At 45.4% G+C, this 14509-nt stretch overlaps 1 protein-coding gene across 5 annotated transcripts in view; it reads right to left on the bottom strand.

Moving 5' to 3' along the window:
• Nucleotides 1-14509, bottom strand: part of PNPLA7 (patatin like domain 7, lysophospholipase) — a 122389-nt gene that overhangs the window by 46499 nt on the left and 61381 nt on the right. For 4 of the 5 annotated variants that reach the window (XM_082067688.1, XM_082067689.1, XM_082067690.1 and 1 more), the window contains exons 21-22: nt 11942-12002; nt 9672-9821 (exon numbers count right to left, since the gene is read on the bottom strand). In XM_082067688.1, the coding sequence (XP_081923814.1) occupies nt 9672-9821; nt 11942-12002 (211 nt within the window). The remainder of the gene's footprint in view (nt 1-9671; nt 9822-11941; nt 12003-14509) is intronic. The other variant, XM_082067692.1, reaches the window with a different exon arrangement.

The following is a 14509-nucleotide window of genomic DNA, read 5'->3' as shown; positions in this document are numbered from 1 at the left end:
TCAACATGCCAACAGGAACTTATGGCTCTACAAACCCCAAGGAGAGAGAAGGTCCCGAATCTGGGGGCGCAGCCCTGTTGATACTGCCGAGACAGGCAGACACATCTGGCAACAGCATTGCATCCCACAGGAACTTGGGGGCATATAAAGCTTCTTGCAGGCGCTTTAGTTTCTTTTTCATATTAGCAATTCTATGTCGTCAGCAGCAATAGACGCCATATGTGGTGGAGGTTGCCGAAGAACTGCAGCTAAATACCAAAGAGCAAAGCAAAGAGAACTTAAGGGATTAACCACATACCGAAAGAAAAGATTATCTGTCTCATAGGGAAAGAGAAAATCACATTTACAAAACATGAAGGAGCACTCACTTTGTACGATGCTTTCATAAAGCAACCCTTCTTTTTTTGTTAGTCAAAAAACCTGAAGTTTACGTATGAAATAACAAAACAATTACGTGAAGTCTCTCCAGGCATTAATAAAGCAACATGGCTTAAAGTGTTTACTAAAAATCAAGGAACTATGAATGAACAACATAGTAAAAGGATGCAATTTCACACGTAGATGCTCAAAAAGCAAAACCCACAAGTGCAGTATCTGGAGCTGCCATCCTGACCTTCAGGGCCAGCTCAGTTCCCCAACAACGCTCCATTCCTTCCACAAACACTTCACTGTTTTAAAATACTTTAGTGTTAGACTCGAAAAAACCTCAGAAGTCTGATTTTTCATCTTGTATTTTCAAACATCCAAATAACGTTTGCCCTTTGTTACACTGATGATGAAAGAAGAGCAAACAAAAATGGGCAAAAATATCCTGTGAGTGGAGACAAACAAGAGAAAAAGTAAAAGCTGGTAAGAAAGCACAGAAAGGAGGATGACTTGAATTTCATTTCCTCATGCTCAAATGAGGTTCATGGCAATTGGTTTCTATGAAAGCAACAACTCCGAAGTCGAGGGAATTATTTCATCAGCATTTCAAGACCTGAACTGGTTTAACCCGCCCTTCCCTCCTGCACCCGTGCTGCTCCTGCGCTGGCGCCTTCAGATCATCCAGTCCAGCCATAACCCACCCCGGGCACTGCCCCATGTCCTGAGAACCTCATGTCCATCTGTCCAACCCTCCAGGGATGGTGACTCCAGCACTGCCCTGGGCAGCCTGTTCCAATGCCCCACAGCCCTTTTGTTCCCCAGATCCAACCTCAACCTCCCCTGGTGCAACCTGAGGCCATAAGACACGCTATGAAGACAACAAAGGAGGGAGGGCAGGTACATTTTGAAAACGCATTCAACAGCAGAGTGTTCATTTATGTGTTGAGGTTCTCAGCAAAATAAAAATGATATATAGACCAAATATTCTTCCAGGATCGGTGACTTCCAGAGCTTTATGACAGTGGTGGAAGTTTAGTAGGCAAAGATGAACAGCCAGGAATGTAAAATGAGCTGAGGAATACAATAAAAATGTCAAGTAAGAGAGACTAACAACGAGGAGAGAACAGCATGATCCACCTCTGTGTGTGCCTGTCACCTCCCTGCACCCAGTTCCTCATACCCAAGAACATCAGCAAAGGAGCCTGGAGTGCCCTGTACTGGTCTGACATGCTGGGGCACGTGTCCTAAGGAGAAACCATTAAACCCAATGACCCAGCCAGCCAGAACAGCTTTTACACAAGGCGAGAGGCAGAGGCTGTAGGGCTGGCATGCATCTTTATGTTAGTCAAGGTGATGGCTGCTTCACCCACAGGTATCTTGAATGGGGACAAGACATGCCCATCAAGCATCACAGGAGCCTCAGAGAGGCACGTGAGCGTAGAAATCATGTCCACTCACAAGTGTGATGGGAACGGCTGAGGGACCTGGGGGTTCAGCTGGAGAACAGGAGCTGAGGGGAGACCTTCTGATCTCTGAACTGCCTGAAAGGAGCTTGGAGCCAGGGGGGGACGGGCTCTGCTCCCCAGGAACAAGCGCCAGGAGCAGAGGAAACGGCCTCAAGTTGCGCCAGGGGAGGTTGAGGTTGGATCTGGGGAACAATTTCTTCCCCAAAGGGCTGTGGGGCATTGAACAGGCTGCCCAGGGCAGTGCTGGAGTCACCATCCCTGGAGGGTTGGACAGACGGAGATGAGGTTCTCAGGGACATGGGGTAGTGCCAGGGGTGGGTTATGGTTGGACTCAATGATCCTGAGGGGCTTTTCCAAGCAAAACGATTCTGTGACTCTATGATTTTTGTATTGGGAAAAGCAGCAGTTCCCAGTACGTGACTCCAACACGTGTTTAGGGGCAGACGGGAGGACTTGGGAGGACTCTGCCCCTCTGCACCACGGAGTGGGACCGAGACACCCAGACCCTTCCTCATCCCCGGCACAGAACACGGTGCCGCTTCCAACTGAACCAGCTCTTGTTTGCTTCAAAAATCACAACCATCTGCTCCACACTTCCAATTCCTAGGAAGCTCCCAATTAATCCACCATTAAATAACCCCACATCAATGTGTTCAAGAACACCAATATACATGTTTTCAAGTGCATAAAACAGAATGACCAGAAGTGTTATTTAAACTGCTGAGAGCAACGAAATGATAAAAATCCTTCTCAAGGACGTACCCCTCGAACAGCCACAGCAATGAAATGATGAAAAACCTTCTCAAGGACATACCCCTTGAAGAGCCGCAGCAGCAGCCGGGGTGCCCAGGACGCTGTGTCAGTGCATCCTCACCGCAGCTCCTTAGTTCCACACCATCACCTGGTGCTGCTCTCGATCAAACATCCCTGCAGCCGCCCGCACCCCTCGGGGACCCTGCTCTTTCCACAGGGTAAGACATGGGGTGAACAGCTCAAAGTGAAGAGCATAGGAGAGGTGAAATGAGGTAACATTAAATATTTATCTAAGACCAACAGTGTGTCTGTGACTGCAACCAGCAGCAGATTGCTGGGGAGAGTATTAGAGCAAAGAAAACTCAATAACAGCCTCTGAGCCTCCAGCAATTTGCAGTTCATGAATTTCTCAAGCCAGAGGTGGTGACTTTTAACAGCCCCAGGGGGATTTTTCTTGCAGCAAACCGACTGGGATTCTGAATCCCGGCTTTTCTACCCATCAGGTCAGAGAACACCGTATGGCAGCGGTGTGACCCCCAGGACCACGGAGCATCTCAATTGCTGCTCCAGAGCCATCTGTTCTTCAGTACAAAATTACAAGCCCATGAAAGAGAAGTGAGGAGGAAAAAAATGCTTGCCAATATCAGAGGTCTAGTTCATTTTATCTTTAATGCTCTCAAGAAAAGACTGAGGCAGCCCTTCAGCAAGGCTTCCAAGCTCAAACCCAGCCCCAGTAAAGGCACACAAGTAGCACACAAACAGCATAAAACCCTCAAAGCTGAGCGTGCTACTCACTTTTGTAATTTTTTTTCCACGTCACACCTATTTCATAAGATGCGAAGGTGTGGGAATGCAGAGATCCAAGTTCTAAGTCTAACAAAACATGGTCAAAAAGTTGCCCAGAGAAATCAGAAGCCAAGGAGTGATCTCTGATGGTGAGAAATGGCTGCAAATCCACCTCAATGGGAAAAAACACACAAAAAGATACTGTCCAGTACAAGATGCACTGTGGAAAAAGACAGCACAGCGAACTTACTTGTCTTGACTTGTATGTGGCCTAATAAAGTCCACAAAATGATGTGTCAAAGAGACAGGACTGATAAATGAGTTTGATGGCCCAGTGTCAGAAGATCTCGCCCAGCAAAAAAATATCAACTTGTGCCAGGGTTCAGGCATCAAATTAAACACTTAACATTTCAAATCATTCTCTGTGTAAAGAAGGGACATCCAGACAGAACTACGATTAAAATCTCCAATAAATTATTAGTAGAGACATTTCAGTGAGCTTTCCGATACATTATACATTTTCAGAAATGAAAATAAAGCTTACATTTAAAGGGCAGAAAGGAAGGAGAGAGACACATATGTTTGATTTGAATCCCTCTCTACCTCAGTCTGAAATTACATACGATCAGACGGCTCCCACACATCAGAATTTGCACAGCCAGGCGGAATCATTTAGCTGCTCTCAGTAAAAGAACAAAAAATACTTAGGCAAATACTTTTAAAAAGTCTGAACACTGCAGAAGAGCTTTTTGAGAAGAGATGCTCTGAGCTCTACCAGGATTAAAGGGAAAAAGATACTACTAATAAAAAGAGACATCACGAGAATTGACCACAATAATCGGCGCGGTTATCCTAACCTGCAACTTCGCACGGCAGTAAAACCTGGAAAGTGGAAAATTCTGTCGCTGCTTTTTGGAAGTTTTATATTCTCCATCGTCCTTCTTTGCAGCCTCAAAGACCAGGATTCAAAGCAAGAGCTTTCACGCTGACGCACAGAAGAAAAGGGAGCGCGGGAGCAGCGCCGCAGCCCCTGTTCACCGCAGGACGTTCCTGCTCCGGCCCCCGGGCTCAGATCACATTTTACATTTCCACCCATCTCAAGATGAAGGCAGATTCATGTTGAATTATTACCACCAGGTACCAAGCAACTGCTTCACTGTCCAGCTTCTAACAGAATAAACGCCACGGAAACATGAACATCCCTTTGGATTGAACTGGGACACACTCGCACTGCCTGGAAACAATATCTGAATTATCAGAAGCCACAGAAACACCAAATCTCAATCTCTAAATAAATGACATCGACACCACCACCCACCTCCTTCCTGTGTTTTAAGCGCATGGGCCAGACGTGTCCGTCAAAGAGACCCTAAAAGTTAACCTAAAGAAAATGAGAAGAGCAACTCCAAAGTGTCAGGAAATATTTAAATTCCAAATTGTTTTCACATGGACCAAAGGATATACCATGTTCCAATACAAAGCCTCTTGTCACCAACAACTGTGACCACTTTAGAATGAACCAGTTCATCACATGCTGAAGCAACGTTGTTAGGCAAGAAACCAGTTTCTGGCATAGTGCTATTTGTAGTTTTGCTTTCTCTTAGAGACTGCAAAAAATAAGATGTAGACGTTAACACCTCATGAATACATTTAACTTTCCGTTCAGCTATAGCTTTACTCAGCATGACTGTAGATAAGGGGAGCAGCGAACAGCCATTGGAGCTTAAAGAGCATTGTTAAAATAAGTACCAAGGCCTCATATTTGTTCTGAAACTGCTTGTTCTATTTTCAGGGAATACTGTTTAATTTAATTGCCTTGATTTTCTTTTTGGGGGGGTTGGACACACATTGGTTGGATGAAGTAAAAACAAATACATAATTAAACCTACACAGCAGAATCAAGCAACAAGGCCAATAAGTCCTGTCTCATTACAGGTGTGGCAGGATGCAAACCCCCTCTCTCCCCCTCTCTCCTTCATCATGGAAGGAGTAGGCACATCTCCCTCTCTCTCTGCTGTTTGAGGCTGACAGCTGCTTCTGTTTGGCCCCAGAGTCCCCTGGCCAGGGCTGTTAGGAGAAGGGAGCACCGAGGCACCAGGGAGCCGCTGGGTGCCCGCAGCCAGTTTGGGGGATGTTTGGAGGCTTCAGGGGCACCCACAGCCAGGGTGGGGGTGCAGAGAAGCTTCTGGAATGCTCACAGTCAGATCTGATCAGGCTATAAAAAACAGGACTCTGGTCGAGACTCTGCCCCTTGCCGCGGGTCTCTGGGAGCACGGCCAGATGCTGCCACTGAGAGCCCCCCCGGGATGGAGACTCCGCTTGCCCGGCCGCCACGGGTGTGAGGAAAACTTCTCCTCGCAGGATTGCCAGTGTATTTACTTTCCTGGCACATTTGCACGTGTACTTTCCATGCTCAATATGAGCACGTGTAAAATTAATCCTTGCATAATCGCGGGTGTATTTTCCTCCCGTGCTTCCACATAAGCATGTGTAACTTTCCGTGCACATTTGCACGTGTATTTCTCCTTGCAGGATTGCGAGTGCGTTATAAATTTACCCTCGCAGAATCGCGAGTGTACACTTTTGTACTCAATACAAGTACACGTATCCCTTTAAAATAACCCCACACCGTGTTCAGGCAAGTGTGGACTCTTCCCGGACTCAGGGGCGGCTCCGGCATTATTTTGGGTGAAGCCACGTGCATGCACACTGTGGACTGCCCATTGTGTTAGTTGCTGCCCCTTAATAATTTTCCTCACCTGATATCCGAACCTGTATTCAAGTCACTATTGGAGTGCTAAAACCCTGTTTCTCACAGTTTAATAAAAGTTGTTTTAGACCCTGTTGTCCCTTAAACTGACCTCGAGGTGCCTCCATGACAACAGGCAAAAGTGGTTTTCTGTGCTCCTTTAATAAGACGGAAGCAGTTAAAAATTACCAAAAGAACAAAAATCCTGTTAAACAGACTAAGCTGCGACCAGCTCCAACTCACAGCACTGCCCACGGCCTTCTAATGCCGGTTCTAGGAAAAGATAAACCATCCTCTAGTCTAATTGTGCAGGTTTTGTTCCAACGCAGCTGCATTGCAGGCAGAGTCCTCCCGAGAACCGCGGCAGCTGGTATTAAACTTCCTGATGGCCCTTGCAATGATCTCGCTATTACTGCGTGACTTCTAGTGTCTCCTAGGATTCTAGACATCATTGTGATATTCATCTAAGCTAATATTAAAAGGAAGAGTAAGGAATTTGCTAAAGTAATAGATGAAGTTGCAATAGAAAGCTAAAACCAAGAGCTTTAGCCCCGTGGAAGCTCACACAGAGCACGGTTACCTCCGCTGCTCCGGAATGGATTGCAAGCCCAGAGCAATGAAACAATATAGATCAAGTGTTAAATTTACAATTAAACAAAAGGTTTGTTCTAGAAAAAACAAAAGGATAAACAACAAAAATACGCCAAGAGCAGCAAATCTACACAGCGAACCCCTTTATTTTCAAAATTGGGAACATATGCACAGCAAGAGGCTTCCTTACGAGAGCGATTCTCAATTAAGCCTTCTCGAGTGTATTAAATAACACCTCTTATTTCCATAAATACATTTAAGGTCTAATCACAGATCACACCCAAAGCACAAGTGCTAATTAGCAATTTGAACGTTAGAAGCGGGTACAGGCTCAGGTGTCAGCACGAAGCTCCAACTCACCAGCTGCTCCCCAAGGCACTAACGCAAACCTGTTCACATGACGCTTCCCTTTTCCCGCACACAAAATGGACACAGTTCTAATTGTCAGGTCAATACCAATTAAACCAAAACTTTGCTTCACAACACTGACTTCGGTATTCATTTTGTTCTTTGGTGCAAGAAGTCGGAAGAAAAATAATCCCTTAAATCAGCCCCTAAACCCATAGCAAAGCACCATCCGGCACATCGCTCACAGCACTTTGTCACAGAAATGGCCTCAAGTTGCGCCAGGGGAGGTTGAGGTTGGATGTGGGGAACAATTTCTTCCCCAAAGGGCTGTGGGGCATTGGAACAGGCTGCCCAGGGCAGTGCTGGAGTCACCATCCCTGGAGGGTTGGACAGACGGACATGAGGTTCTCAGGACATGGGGCAGTGCCAGGGGTGGGTTATGGTTGGACTTGATCTTAAGAGTCTTTTCCAACCAAAATGATTCTGTGATTCTAGGAAGAGCCAATTTCTAGCCAGAGTATAGAGGAGAAAACAGAAAAGTTATCAAATAAAAAAAAAAATATATATATATATAAAAAATATAGCCTGCATGACAAACCCTCATCACTGCAGGAGGTTTCCTGGCTGTCGTGAGGAGCAGGGCCGGGCCAGGGCTCGCTCTGCAGCCCAGCTCTGGCCCACGCGCCCCGCGGTGTTTTCACACAGTGCTCCCTTCCCACCGCAGCCGGCTGCTCCGCTCTGGCAAGAACCCAGATGCCAAGGTTGGGTGGCACCATCTAGAGCTGCCAACGCTACACAGACCTCGGTTTAGGAAAGGAAAAGAGAAGGGTGAAAAGGCCAAGTGATCAAAATAACCGCCCTAATTCATTGTGATCTAGTTGCTTTCAACTAGAATGGTTATTTTTAGTCTGAATAGCCCATCTAGTTACTTAAGTTTTTGTTTGTTTTATTTACAGGCTCCCAGTGCTGTCACACATCAAAACAAGCTGGCGGCAATCCATAAGAAGCACCCCTTAGCAATAGAGCTGCGGCGGCGATCTGTGCTCCGTTACGGATGTAAAAATTCTTCTGCCATCTCAAAATAAGAGGAATCTTCAAACGCCCACAAATTCGTACTCGCTGTAACACATCTCCACCACAAGCTGCATACAAATTCATCTTTCAAAAGGTGAAAGAGTTCAAGCATCAACAGCTTTTTCCTGTGCCTGCTCACCTAGAGGAATTTTTTAAGCAGAATAATAAGTGCCAGCTCCAGATACCCTTAAGGTCAGAAAGGAAATAACCAATAAATATAAGTGGGTATACCTCAAGCATCACGTAACCTGTACTTTTCAAAATAATAAGCCGTGAGATAGCAGACTAACAATTCATCAAAGGACTACAGGAGATTTACTCAAGACATCCGTGATAGCGTATGAGGATGAGAAGAGGATGTTCAGGAAATGTCAAACTAGTACTAAGCGTGAACTGAATTGCAAATTCAATATATGGTTTTGTGAGCAACTGGAACTTGAACACACAACTTCACCGGTGGATAAAGGAATTTATGACTCAGCTGCGAGCTGAATACGTGGCTTTGTGAGCATGACACAGACAAACAAGCTGGCAACAAATGCAACAATGATTTAAGATTTAAGTTTGGACTTCCAGTGCCAACCTGCATCTCCTCCACAAGCCTCTTCTATCAAGTCTTATGCTTACCACTCACTGCACGGCCTCAAGAGAAGAAAACTGCATAAGAAATCCTTTGCTGGGTGAAGCTGAACACTTGAGGAAGCCTGAAAGACTCTCACAGAGAATCAGACACCTGGGCGGGCAGCACGGACCTGTGCGCTGGTGGGGTTCTGTCTGGTGGCTCTGGGGATGCTGGTGACAGCCAAGCGAGGGGCAGACAGACTGGCTAATGTTTCCCTCAGTTCCAGCAGGACAGGGAACTGCTGGAGAAGAGTCCAGCGCAGCCACCAAGATGTTGAAGGGAGTGGAGCATCTCCCGTGTGAGGAAAGGCTGAGGGAGCTGGGGCTCTGGAGCTGGACAAGAGGAGACTGAGGGGGCACTCATTCATGGGGATCAATATGGAAAGGGGGAGTGTCAGGAGGATGGAGCCAGGCTCTTCTGGGTGACAACCAGTGACGGGACAAGGGGTAATGGGTGCAAACTGGAACACAAAAGGTTCCATTTAAATTTGAGAAGCAACTTCTTCCTGGTGAGGGTGGTGGAGCCTGGCCCAGGCTGCCCAGGGAGGTTGTGGAGTCTCCTCCTCTGCAGACATTCCAACCCGCCTGGACACCTTCCTGTGTAACCTCATCTGGGTGTTCCTGCTCCATGGGGGGATTGCACTGGATGAGCTTCTGAGGTCCCTTCCAATCCCTGACATTCTGGGATTCTGGGTAACTAAGGACACAAAATTTTCCACTAACATCAAATGCACACTAGAGACGGGAACAGAGAAGCAAGAGATTATGAAAAAGGCTGATCCTGAGCACTCTGTACCGCTGTCCCCCAACGCAGCACGAATCCACCTTTGACTAACGCCAGGCACCTGGCTGTACCTCTCCAACAAGATAAGCAGCATTTCTTTCTCGCGGCGCAGTAACGTGTAAACGCTTCTCACCCACAGCGCTGAGCGCATGCTTGAGCTCCAGGGTAAAAGCTGTAAGCGGCACCTCCTCGGACACCGGCATGATGGCTACAGTGGACAGGTTGCTGGCAGGATTGCCCGCGTCCCACTTGCTCGAGCTGTGCAATCCGAGAGGGTAAACTGCTGCAAAAGAACAAAAACTTGTCAGAAGCCAGCCCAGAAAGGTAGGGGCTCATTTCTTTGTTTCCAGCTGTCAGGCAGCAAGGAAAGGATCACTGAATTGCTTAAGATAAACGTAACATCCTCCATCTCACATAAAATGAAGGAGTTTCCACATATTTCATCCGTAAAAGGATGAAGATCGACTCCCATAATCTCTGGCTGCTGACAGAGCATGTGTGCATACAAGTCAGGCAATGTTAAAAACATCTGGATGCCAGGAAAAGGTTCAGTATTGCATTGACCTGACCTGTTAAGATAAAGACACTTGGAATGGCCACAGCTTTGGGACAGGCACTGATTTAGCCCGCAAGAGGAATTAGCTTAAACAGCCAACCCCCAAAACCCGTTGTCAGGATCACAATATTACAAAAAGTAACATTCACTTTTTATGGTATTCCTGATCAAGGAAATAAATCCCTGTTTTCAAAGTTCCTACAGGGAATGGGTATCTCCACTTATTTTCACTGCCCTCCAAGATGGGAAAATGTGGAGCTTTACAGATAGGTGCTATGGGGTATTAAAATGAAATATGGAAGCTCTGAAGTAGCTGCAGAGTAACTGTGGAAGCATTTCCAGTGTAGGACGGTGAGTAAGGACGAGGGCAGGGAGAGGGGAGCACTTTTCGACAGAAGCGTGTGAGACATTACCAAGATCTCCCTAGATCGCTCAGAACAGGAAAAGATCCATGATCAGGCTGTTCTACAATCTGTCCTCTTTATTTTGATACTATTTCATTTCTCTTTAAATAAACCACCTCAGACAGCCTCACTTTGCCTATCAACTCAGCTCTAAGCACACAATAAATTCCATGTCATTTAAGTTAGGATTTAACACCCTGCTTATTTTACTCAAAGGCCTAAGATGCACCATTAAGATGATTTCTTGCGATGGGCATATGGAAATATTTGATATACTATATGGAAACTCACTCACAGTCTATATGCAAAATGGACAGTGCACTGCAGGACACAAAGAAATATCAGATAAACCATTTTCAAATATATTCAGTGATCAAGTTATTCATTTCAAGTCTTCTAAAACAGGTCTGCACAGAACATAAAGTATTTTTTCCACTCCTTGTGACAATCTTCAGGAAGATATTTGTAGGTTCAAGCAGGTTAGACATCAGTGCTCAGCCCCTTCATCTCCATCGGCCCTTCCCTCCTCAGAACCTCAGTGGTGATGCTCTGATTGAATTTCTATTGCTGTCACTAATTTTCCTCCCTTTTCTCCATGTATTAATAGCATATTGCCCCATTTCTCAAGTCATGCGGACTCTGCCCGAAGCCACAATGGCATTTCAGCACGCACAGAAGTTTCAGTACAATCATCGCCAGAGATTCGCACACCGATTGTGTGCAGAAAGCTGAGCACGTAACGAAAGGGCAGAGTTTGAGATTCACTCCCCAAAACTGCTGCAAAACACGAGTTGGCTGCTTCATTTTCAGCCTCCTTGGAACATTGTAAAAAGAGCAATAAATAGAATTAAAAATCCCTCACTAAACAACTTGAAACAGCAAAAACCCCACAACACCCTTGGTAGTTGATGTGCATCATTTTTCTTTTAAAAGCTGCTCAAGAAAACGTGGAAGATTTTCCTCCTACTCCCTTCAATCAGTAAATACATTTGTTTTGCCTCTGCCACTTACATAAAGCTTCAGAACCAAGGCACTGCAGGCCATTTCCTCTCAGACAATTCATTAAGATAATGCAAATACAGACATATTAAATCAGTCTGCATGCAGATGCCGCTCGGCAGGACTATCTGATCCAAATCTATCACAGCTGCTCTTTCCAATGCTCCTTTTGAGCTCTTCTCTTGCAAGAATGTAAAGGAAATTTCGCTGCACATATGCAGCGGTACTTCTCTATCTCAATTGCAAATCCTTCCATTCCCACACTTATTTAGCCACGCTCCGCCAAAAAATAAACTATAAAAAATGGTACACTTGTGACAACAGCTAAAATATTTAGCGACAAATTCTCTTTTTCGAGAGAATTTCTGTTTCCAGATTTAACGCTGTAAATCTGGCTCCGAGGAGGCACCAGCGTCAATGGGAGCGGTGCAGGATGAGTCTCACCTCCCTGCTGCAGGCTGCCCAGGATCTTCTCGCCCAGCAAGTGGATCAGTCTGGTCACAACCTGGCGATGGGAGGGAGAGAAAAGAAACAGATACTCAGGCATAAGGTACTAAAAACAGGGCGTTTCAACGGATGCTTTCACACTTTTGTCAGATGTTATCTCAGGTTGCACCATGTAGGTTTTATAACCACAGGCTCTTTCCCAGCTGTAATGTTTGGCGACTGATCATTTGTCTTGATTTCTTTTCCCCTATTTTACTTTAATCTGGAAAAAACAAGAAAGCAAAAGAGAAAAGGCAGTGTTTAACTTGCTTTGGGAACAAAAGATAAAAGTCCAGTTATTTTGGGAAGCGTCTCAAAGTGTATTTTCAGTTCTCCTCTTTACTCTCTTCAGTGTTTGCATCTCTGAGTCCCTCTGCCCATTTGGGGCTGTTGCATTCACCTTCTATAGGTATTAAAGGCTCTAACAGGTCCAACAGATCCTGCACACAATCCTAAGCCCTGTGAATTAGTCACTGTTCACAGTAACCAATTCCAGACATCTCGAATCAAAGGGATAAGGACACACTCGAAACACCTGCAGGGTCAGAACAAACTATCCACGTTGTTTCCAAGGGGAAATTGCTTTTTCCTTTCAAATCATGTTTGTCTGATACCTCTGAAAGGACTGATTTTTTTCCCAGCCTTTTTTTCAACATGGATATAAATCAATATTCAAACAGCCAAGCGTATCTGAAAACTGACAAGCTTATCACCAATGTAAATAATCAATAATTCCCAACAAGTGGTGCAGCAGACTAATAATTGCAATACCAAGGAGTGACAGACTTGGAAAATGCATCATTTATTCTAAAAAGCTATGCACAAATGTTTCACCAAATAAGGAAAAGAGATGCTTAAATGCATTAAGGATTAATAGTGCAATCATTAGCTACTCTCCCCCAGACAAATAATTCAAGGTCAAAATAACCTAATCTTCAGGAGGATACAATAAAAAGAGGATAATACAAGTTGTCCAAACCGTTAACAAGCTGAACAAGCAGCAGCAAATGGCTACCTCGGATTGTGGACAGAGAAAGACAAACTGTTCCCCTAAGAACAAGCACTTCACGATGCATCTTTCAAATAAAAACCACAAAGCATCAAGACAGCTCAGCATGCCCATCAGGATCATTTATAGATATCCTGCTTTAAAAAGAAATTAAAATAAATTCCCCTAGATTGTGAAACTCCACGATTTTAATAAGCACCGATATTATAGGATCATAGAATGTCCTGAGTTGAAAGGGACCCACCAGGATCGTCCTGTTCAGCTCCTGCCCCTGCATGTGACAACATCTTTTAAGCATCTGGAGGAGGGAGGGAGAAGAGCAAACAATGCAGCTTACAGCAGAGCAAGAGCTAAACCAAGTTATCTGAGCAATTTCTGTCCCATAGTCATAACTGCGAGTTCAGACAGACGCCACATCGACCATCTCCTCAACTGCTCTAACGTTTCTCTTCTTTGCACCAAAACCAGACCCAGCCCACTCATCACCACTTCAACGCGAAGACCTGCGGTTCTGGATTGTTCAATTAGCGGCGCTGGGTATCGCTATGGAAAAGTGCCCCAGCTACAGGAGCAGGGAGGGAGAGAGGCAATTCTTAATAAAAATGAAGAGACTGGTTGTCCTTGCTAAGGGAGATCACCTGCCCCTCGAGTGTGTTCATGTGCCTTCACCCAATAACCCGTATCCGCACACCAGGACCTTCTTTCAGCAGTTTTGGAAGGTGTTATGAACATTTTACACTCCTGAACCACTTTAAACATCCGAATTTTAATTACTTACTAAAACCAACTCCTGTATTTATAACTTTTCTGCTCTAAAGACAGCTAAGGAGAGCTCCAGCTAAGTCAAAGAAAATGTCCAAGGTTAACAACAAAACTAAGAATAGAACCTACTGGTCTCATTTTCCAGTTAGCTGCTCCTATTACCAGGAAACATTATTTGTCTTGTTTGCTAGAGCAAACCTTACGGCCTTGGTATGTATAGATATGGAAAAATTATTTCCCCGGTGACTTTGTAAGACAAGCGAATTGCTAAGCATACCGGGATGAGTCACGCTGGCGCAGTCATGGCAACGTCGAAGGAACATCAATTTGAGATCGGAGCTAAGAACCGGCCTGAAATTTTCATGGAGCTCTCTATTACATACCCTACATTTTCCTTCACAAAAAGGCAATGTTTTCCTCTAGGAGAGACTCGTCCATCTGTCTGAGAGAGAAGTCAATATAAACCATCTCTCTTCGTCAACAACACACCCAAGCTGCCCCCACATCGCTGTGCGGGGCAGCCAAAGCAGCCCCCACCAAATTCAGTGCAACTGGGAAGAACACAAAACCTTTCAGGTCTCCAAACCCCTTTATTCTAATATGGCACAAGAAGAAGGAGCAGCACAAATAGGTAGAGCCCAAGAGACTATGACAAGGAAGGCAGGGGACCTGGGGCGGCACCGAGGGGCTGGATTAGCTTGGGGAGGGGAGGAAGAAGCAGAAATTAGCCCTTGTTTAGGAGGTCTTGGACAGGG

Source organism: Streptopelia decaocto, assembly GCF_964273445.1.
Source record: "Streptopelia decaocto genome assembly, chromosome: 17".
In the NCBI taxonomy this organism is placed as follows: Eukaryota; Metazoa; Chordata; class Aves; order Columbiformes; family Columbidae; genus Streptopelia; species Streptopelia decaocto.
The sequence above is the reverse complement of the archived record's forward strand: the minus strand, read 5'-3'. Positions and strand labels throughout refer to the sequence as shown.